General features: G+C 56.8%; 1 protein-coding gene across 1 annotated transcript; it reads left to right on the top strand.

The window, feature by feature from the left end:
- Positions 1-2,171: 2,171 nt before the first annotated feature.
- Positions 2,172-8,327, top strand: TOR3A (torsin family 3 member A). Its single transcript, XM_054285969.1, has 6 exons — positions 2,172-2,493; positions 2,830-2,943; positions 3,575-3,840; positions 4,375-4,550; positions 6,441-6,565; positions 6,979-8,327. Exons 1-6 carry the CDS (start codon positions 2,193-2,195, stop codon positions 7,227-7,229), a joined length of 1,233 nt encoding a protein of 410 aa, XP_054141944.1. The 5' UTR covers positions 2,172-2,192; the 3' UTR covers positions 7,230-8,327.

Below are 8,327 nucleotides of genomic sequence, written 5' to 3'. Positions count from 1 at the left end.
GGTCCCCAAATCCTTTCCCTACAATTTTTTTATTGAATCTGAAAATTAGGAAAAGAAGTCCTTAGTTGACATATCCCAAGTGTGGAACTGGTGATTGGTTCTTTGTAGAATCTCAGTATTTTTAAGAGACTGGGGATAGATAGGGCTTTGTGGGGGAAAAAAGGAAGGAGGGGAAAGGACTCATACCCTTTATTCTAGATCTTTCTTTTATTTAGTGATCTAATCCTTAGCTGTTTTATACTGAGCTCTGGAGAGAGGCTCTTCTCCTCCTGCCTTCTGTCAGAGTGCAGAAGAAAATGCTGTATGGAAATGGGGAAAAAAACTAAAAGATGGGTGCATGGCATTTCCCTGGAGAGCCTGTAAATGAAATTCTGGACTGTGAGGTTCCCTCTGAGTGTTTGTTCCAAGCTGCACTGGGGTGTGGAATAAGCCAGGCATAACCATTTCTTGTGGTGCTTTTTCTCTTCAGATGGCAGCTGAGCTGAGCCGAGGTGGTGGAGCCTTAATCAGGAGCTTGCTGCTGACCAGGACTGACTGCCTGGAATAACCAGCTGTGAGTGACAAGCTGAGCATCCTCCCATCAGCTCTGGGGCTGTGCAGGTCCCTGCAGCTGCCTCTGCTGCCAGCCTCACCTCAGGATCAGCAAACTGCACTTGGGGTTTCAGCAGAGCAAGGGAAACCCCATGTGCTTCCTATGCCCCTTCAGAGAATCCCAGAATGACTGAGGTTGGAAGGGACCTTAAAGATCCCCCTGTTCCAAGCCCCTGCCATGGGCAGGGACACCTTCCACCAGACCAGGGTACTCCAAACCCCATCCAGCCTGGCCTTGGACACTTCCAGGGCTGGGGCAGCCACAGCCTCTCTGGGCACCCTGTGCCAGGCCCTCCTAAAGAGCTGGTTTTCCTTCTGGCTCCGACTATCTGCTGCACTGGGGCAGGGCTGACATCCCAGGAATTATACCCTGAGCTAGTGCAGTGTTGGACAGTCAGTTTATCCTTCAAAATTTTCTTTTCTCCTTTAGAACATGTAACCATCTATTTTTTATGGCATCTGTCCCTTTCAATAAGCCCTTTTCAGCTAGAGCAGTTATCCTGGGTGGGCAAAGTTTGAATGTTCCAGCTATGAATTTTTTATAAGTCTGTATAAATGCTTGAGGTACCTCAACTAGTTTCTAGAAAGGCTGACAGCAGGGGGTTTTTTTTGCTATAGCTACAGCAAGTTTGATTTATATTTATTTCTTTAATGCACTATTTTTAGCTCTGTTTAAGTTGTTGCAAGTGGGGTTCAAGTCTCGGCCTCACTGTTTTTGTAGCTGAAGGGGCTGTTTTGTTGGTCCCAGTATGTGAAACGCTGCTGTGTAATATTTGCAGGCACCTGTAGATGGTGATGCGCTCTGCTCCACGCCTGGGCTTCATCCCCGCTCCATCCACCTGGACCAGGCAACTACCGGGCTGGATTAATTCTATTTATGATCCTCCTTACTTTTATTTTTCTGAGCGTGTGGGATAACCTTGAAATCCTTTCTGTTTCCAAAGCATTTTGGCCTTGAGCTCAGGATATCGGGACAGCAGGCAGCCAACGCAGCCTGGACAGCCCTGCTGCTCCCCCGCTGCTCCCTTGTTTTTATTTCCTTATCTTTTATTTTTGTGTCCCCTTTGAAAGGACACTGAGGAACAGCTGCCTCAATTGTGTCCCCTTTGAAAGGACACTGAGGAACAGCTGCCTCAATGTCCTTTTCTCCTATGTCTGCGGCTGCACAACCTCAGCCGAGCCGCTGGGCAGTTTAAAATCCAGATCATTGCCTTCCCCAGGCGCTCGTTGCCGGTGCCGCAACTCTGTGGGAGGCGGTGGCCGGGAGCCTCCTCAGCCCTTCCCCTCACGGCCGGGCGCCTCCCGGGCCCTCCCCAGCCCTTCCCCTCACAGCCGGGGCGGGCCGGGCCCGGGGCGGGGCCGCAGCCGCCGCTGGCCCCGGGCTTGGTTTTTGTCGCGTCCCTGTGGCTGCGACGGCGACAGGGAAGCCACGTCTGGCCGGGGCCGGCACCGCCCGCGGCTGCTCCCAGCAACACCTCAGGAAGTGAGGGCGGCTCGGGCCAGGCCGGCCGCGGGGCCCAGCGGAGCGGGGCCGGGCCCGCTCCAGTCCCGGACTCGCACTATTCCCGGGCCCTCTCCATTCCCGGTCCCTCATCGCTGCCATGGGCCCGGCCACGCTCCCGGCCCCCCGCGTGCTCGGCTGCTTTGTGCTGGTGCTGCTGCTGCTCCTGGGCGGCTCGGGCAGCCCCGGGACAACGCCGCCGCCCCGGGCGCCCTGGGCAGAGGAGCAGGGAGCCGTCCCGGAGGGGGCACCGTGGGGCAGGGTGAGGTACGAAGCCGTGAAGAAGCATCTGGGAGCTCTCTCCAAGCACTACTGGCAGTACCTGGCGTGCAAGGTGTGGCAGGAGGGCTGCGAGGAGGAGGAGAAACAGCAAGGAGAACGAGAGGCCAGTCCCATCCCGGGTAAGCGCCTTGCTCTGCTCTCTCCCGTGCCCAGGAGGGAACAGCAGATCCGGACCCTGCTGTGGCCCCGGCTCCTGTGGCGCTGCCTTTCCTTCCCGAGGTGGCTGCCCCGGGTATCTCCCTCCTTGGCACACCCCGGGATGAGGCTCTTGCACTTCTTGGGCACTCGGAGCCATCTCGGGCTGCTGCCAATTCCGAGCTCACTGTCCTCCCCACAGCCAGGGCTGCCCGCAGGGACATGGTTGAGTCCCTGCACCTGGGAGAGAATTGCCGTGAGCCCAGAATGTAAAAAAGCCTTTCCTGGAGCTTCTCTGCTCATTCTGCTCCCGTTTCCAGGCTGGGGCTTTCCTCTGGTGGGCCAGGATTACCTGGAGATCCTCTCTGCCTGGTACTGTAGCTTCGGCAAGTGCTGTGAGACAGGAGACTGCAGGATCATCAACAACATCACAGGTAGGGGCTGTGCTCTTTGTGGCTTGTTTTGAGGCTTTTTTCCTGTTAAAGTGTATTCTAGAACGTTAGTAAAGGGCTTTTCTGAGTGGGGTGCTGAGCTGTGGGAGGGTGAGAGGCTGAGCTCAGTCCTGTGTCCCATTTGAAGTTCTGAGACCAAAGAGAGTTTGTTCCTTACTGCGTAAGTGTATCTGCTCCAGCTTGCCATGAGCCCTGCCTGCATCCCATAGCTTCCAGGCACATATAGCGGGATCCAAACTGGCTCAGGACCCTGCCCTAGGTTGGGAGGGCACACTGAGACCTGTGTGTAAGCCATGAGTAGGTGTCTTTGTGTTTTGCTGTCCCTGAGACTCCTGGGATGCAAACCCTGTGCTGGGTGCTTGGGAGGGCCTTGGGGCATCAGTGCTCTCTGCAGCTGCCAAGCATCTCTGCCTTTTCCTAAAGGAAAAAAGGAGTCAGTGGAAGATTTGTGTCTTTTTGGGGCCAGAGGCTGATGTAGGCAGGGCACAGGCAGCCTGTGGCTTTAATGCCACTTCACAGTCCTCTTGGCCAGGCATCCCTGCCACGTTTTCTCCTCTTACCCCCACGTGCAGTAGCAGTGCTGGCAGGAGCTGAGCCTGTGCTCTCTGTGCAGGGCTGGAGGCAGAGCTCAATGGGCAGCTGCACGGGCAGCACCTGGCCAAGGCCGTGGTGCTGCGGGCGGTGCAGGGCTTCCTGCAGAGCCCACGGCCCCCCAAGGCTCTGGTGCTGTCCTTCCATGGCTGGTCTGGCACGGGGAAGAACTTTGTGGCTCGCATGGTGGCCGCTCACCTGTTCCGGGACGGGCTGAGGAGTGACTGTGTCAGGGTGTTCGTGTCCCTGCTCCACTTCCCACACCACAACTACGTGGACTCCTACAAGGTGAGAGCCAACAGCAGGGGATGGTCCTGTGGGCTGGGCTGGGCTGGAGTTCATGTCCATGTGGGGCTGTGCCTTGGGTTTGTGAGGGAAACTGTGTCCCACAGCACTGGCTGGTCACTGCTGAGCAGTGCCTGCACAGCCTCAGGGCTTCCCCCCTCTCCCACTCAGCCTATGAGGTCAGTACAGGGAGTTCGGGACACACCAAAGAGCTGAGTCCTAGTGCCAGAGGGATATCCCATGTTATTTACTGCCATGCTCAGGAATAAAAGCTGCAGGTGGGGGCTTTGGTGGCAGGAAGCCATTGCTTAGAGACGGGCTGGGCATCAGTCTGTTAGTGGCAGGGGGGTGGCTGCCTTTGCACCACTTGATGTCTTTCTTTCCTGTTTCCTCACTTATTAAACTAATCTATCTCACTCACTCGTTTTCCTGCCTTTGCTCTTCTCTTCTCTGCCCTGTCCTGCTGGGTGGGAGGGGATGGAGCAGCTGTGTGGTCCCAGGGGATGCCAGGGTTCCTGAGTGCCCTCCCTGCTGCAGGCCCAGCTGCAGAGGCAGATCAGCGAGACCCTGCAGCGCTGCAGGCAGGCCCTGCTCATCTTCGACGAGGCCGAGAAGCTGCACTCCAACCTCCTGGATGCCATCACACCCTTCATGGCTCAGCACACCAACAAGGGCCAGGCAGATCAGCAGAGATCCATCTTCCTCTTCCTCAGGTGATTTCTGGTCCCCAGGTAATGGTGTTTGTCCCCAGAGGTGTGTGATACAAGGGGCTGAGGCGGCAGGGAGGGCACAGGTACCTCATTCCCTCGTGGTGGTTGCCTCTGTGTTCAGTTTTACCTGTGGATGCTGGGCATCCTCCCTGGGGACATCTGCAGGAGCTGAGGTCCAGCTGGGTTGGGACACCTGAGCCTGAGTCTGGATTTGGAGGCAAGGAAGGACAGTCAGTTAACACAGTGTCACCCTGCCCAGCTGGGCAGATGTCACACTCCAGGGAGCAGAGCTGGGGCTGAAGGCCTTGGTGGGAAGTTGCCATGCATTGTTAGGAGCTGGGGAGTTCCCACTGCCTGGCTGTGGCTGCAGACTGAGGTGCTGTGAGGCTGATCCTGGCATCAGCACAGCCTGGTTTAGTTGGTTCCTTTCCCAGGAAGTGCACCCCAGCACTGTCTCTGTGTGGGATGCAGCTGGAGGGAGAAATGGGACATCTCAGAACCAGGATGTGAGGCAGGCACCTAACTGAAGTGCCCCTAAAGAGTGAGAGATCAGGATCAGCATCTTGGGCTCCCTTCAGTTTGGGAATTGCAGCCTTGGGCTTGGCTCTGGCAGAGCTGTTCCTGGTGGTTGGAGGTGAGCAGAGCATTCCTCTTCCACTTCCACCATCCAGGCAAGGCTTCCAACCTCCCAGCTTGGTGCTTCCCTCAGAGAGGTTTCCCTGTGTGTGCCCAGTGCCTGTGGAACTGCCCTCACTCTGGTCCCACCTGTGTGCAAGGGGCTGTGGGGCAAGGGGCAGCTCCTGCCCTGTTGCTCAGCAGGGGTGGACGTGGCCCAGCTGCACAGGGCCTGGTGTCCTGCTTGGCAGCCCTGCAGTCAGGAATGTCACAGTGCCAGCAAGCAGAGGGGAGCAGGGTGCCCTGAACTGCAGCAGTGTCACCCCAGGGGTTTCATCACTCGTGTGGCAGTGTGACACTGACCTGCTTTAGGAGGGATGGCTGTGGCCCAGGGCTGCTGTGGACACTGGCACAGTCCTGCAGATGGGGTGGGGCTGGCTGCCTGTCCAGCCTAAAGGGGCTCTGGGTTGGAAGCAGGATCAGTACAGGCTGTTTTCTCCCTGTTTTCTCCCTGACACTGGGTGGGGGCATGGTGGGAAACAGTGCTGGCTTTTTAATTTTCCCTGCCTTCATTTTGGGGTCCAGAGCCTCTGACATGAGGGTGGGGTACAAGGTCTGTGCCTCCCACTGCCTCTCTGCCTCTCACCCACACAAGCTCTGCATCCAGCTGCTTCCCAGTCCACTGGGGCATTCAGGGCTGGGGACAAGCCCTTCACCAGCACTCGGGGAGGGGGACACCTTTCCTGGACCTGCTTTCCAGGCTGAAGGGCTGTCCTGGGATGCACAACAGCTGCCAGGACCTTGCAAACCCCACCCCAGAGCTGCCCCCATGGGTGGCCAGAGGAGCCCTTAGGTGGGAGCTGTGTTGCTGCTTTGTCCCGTGGGCAGAGGATGCTGTGCCAACTCCTGGGCTGCCAGGAATCCGTCCTGGACCTTTACTTCCAGTGGGGCTCCTGCCACGTGCTCTGCCCTTTAACCTGGACTTTGTGGTGGCTTGTTCAGCATTTGGTGTGGAGCCAGGTGTCACCTGCAAGGTTGGTGGCTTCCCAAGCCAGAACAGGGGACTGAGGGAGATGGAGGATCCTGCTGCCCCTGGCAGAATGACAGACAGCTGCATTCCTGTGGAAAGGGGCTCTTTGGGAAGAACATTGGCTCTCCATGTGCTGATCCTAGACAGCAAATCCTCTGTGGCCAACAGCACTGCTGGGGCCTGCCTGCAGGGAAGGTGCTGGCAGCTCTCTGGGGGAAATCTTGAGTGACCTCCCTCTGTGTCCACAGCAATCTTGGTGGCAACACCATCAATGAGGTGGCCCTGGACTTCTGGCGGGCCGGGCGGGCGCGGGAGGAGATTCCCCTGGAGCTGCTGGAGCAGCGGCTGCGCCTGGAGCTGCAGGAGGCTGCAGGTAAGGGCTGGGCTTGCCTGGGGGCTGTGGCCAGGCTGCTGCAAGGCTGCCCCTCTGCAGTGTCCCATCCACTGAGTGCCATGCAGGGCTGTGCTGGGGGAACAGGCCCTCACTCCGGGGGTTGTTCACAATGAGAGCCCCAGCCTTGGTCCCTGTGAGCCAAGAGGCTCCAGGCCCCTTCAGCCCTGAGAATGGCTGGGGCAAGAGGCAGCTCAGCCTCACAGGGCAGTGCTGACCCTTCTCTGGGGCTCCAGGCATCTCTTGGTGGGACTCCTAGACATGCTCTGTGCTCACAGTGCTGAGCGGCTCTGCACTAGGGGGTCCCACTGGATGAGCCCCTCGGAACCAAGCCTGGTGGGATGATGCTGTCAGGTGAAGCTTCTGAGTTTGCCTTGTCCTTTGCTGTGCTCCAGAGAACAGCTACGCCCACAGGCAGCTCCTCAGGGAGAAGCTGATCGATTTCGTGGTGCCGTTCCTGCCCCTGGAGTACCAGCACGTGAGGCTCTGTGCACGGGACGCCTTCCTGGCCCGGGGCCTTCCCTACACCGAGGCAACGCTCGACCAGGTGGCCCAGATGATGGTGTTTGTCCCCAAAGAGGAGAAGCTTTTCTCTGCACAGGGCTGCAAATCTGTGCCCCAACGCATCAATTATTTCCTTCCTTGAACACCAGGGGGACCAGAAGTGTGCTGAAAGGGTTCTGCACTCCGGGAGCTGCTGCTCTCTTTGCACAGGGTCAGAGGCAATGACCCAGCCAGGCACTTGCACAGGGGCTTAACAGAGACTCAAGTCCCCCAGAGCTGTTGCAGGGAAAGAGGTGCATCCCTTACTCCTGGGATGTGGGGACAGCCTGTGCTTGGCTGCTTTGGGAGCCTGTCTGCTGTTTTAAGTCCCTTCTTTAGCTGGAGGGGTGATGTGGTTCTGCTGACAGATGCTGTTCCACGTGAGTGGGGACTGGGAATGTCCAAGTCCTTGTTTTGTTGCTGTGTGGTGAAGGGAGGCCTTGGACAGGCTGGTCCTGTTGAGACATTGTGGCCCAAGCCACATCCCTGTCCCCAATTTTCTCTGTCATTTTCCAACATCACACAGAACTGCTTTGCTGGAGTTGAGTTTTTCCCCTCTGTTGCTCTCATGCCTTTCTAAGGTGTCTGCTGCTCAGGGACACATGTGCCAGGACTGTAGTCTGTGCAGGGAAAAAAGGACTGAATAATCTCCTCTGGAGATGCCAAATCCATAGCTCTCACCTTGGAGTGTCCACCTCCCATTGGAGTCTTCCGTTGTACAGAAGCAGCTGCTGGGTGAGTGGAACTTCTGCTGCAGTTATTGTACTGAGCAGGTTGGTGCAGAGCCCATTGCCTTCACTGCAGAGCCAAAAAGGGGAGAGAACTGCTCTGCCCAAGGGCAGAGGGCAGGTGAGGAGGATGGTGGCTGAAGCATCAGGCTGCAGCTGCATGTGAGTTTTCATGGATGCAGTAAAAGCTTGGGGTTTTTTCCTTCTTTTTTTCGTTTTTGTCTTCAGTACATTTCATGCTGTGGCTTTTTGGCTGGTACAGTATTATTATTATTATTATTATTATTATTTTTATTATTATTATTATTACTACTCCAAGGGGCTGTTTGCTGTCTGGGTACTGGCCAGGTGATAAGAGTGTTGCAGCAGCTCCAAAACATTTCATCAGTGTTACGGGAATCGCTCTGTGACCTCTGGGTCAAAACTCCCTTCCAACAGGGCTGTGCTGGCCAGGAGTGACACAGCCCCTGCCA

The sequence above is a fragment of the Melozone crissalis genome, unplaced genomic scaffold (assembly GCF_028551555.1).
Source record: "Melozone crissalis strain CALT ecotype California unplaced genomic scaffold, PUWL_Pcris_2 ptg000045l_1, whole genome shotgun sequence".
Classification (NCBI taxonomy): Eukaryota; Metazoa; Chordata; class Aves; order Passeriformes; family Passerellidae; genus Melozone; species Melozone crissalis.
This window is presented reverse-complemented; position numbering and strand designations above follow the sequence as displayed.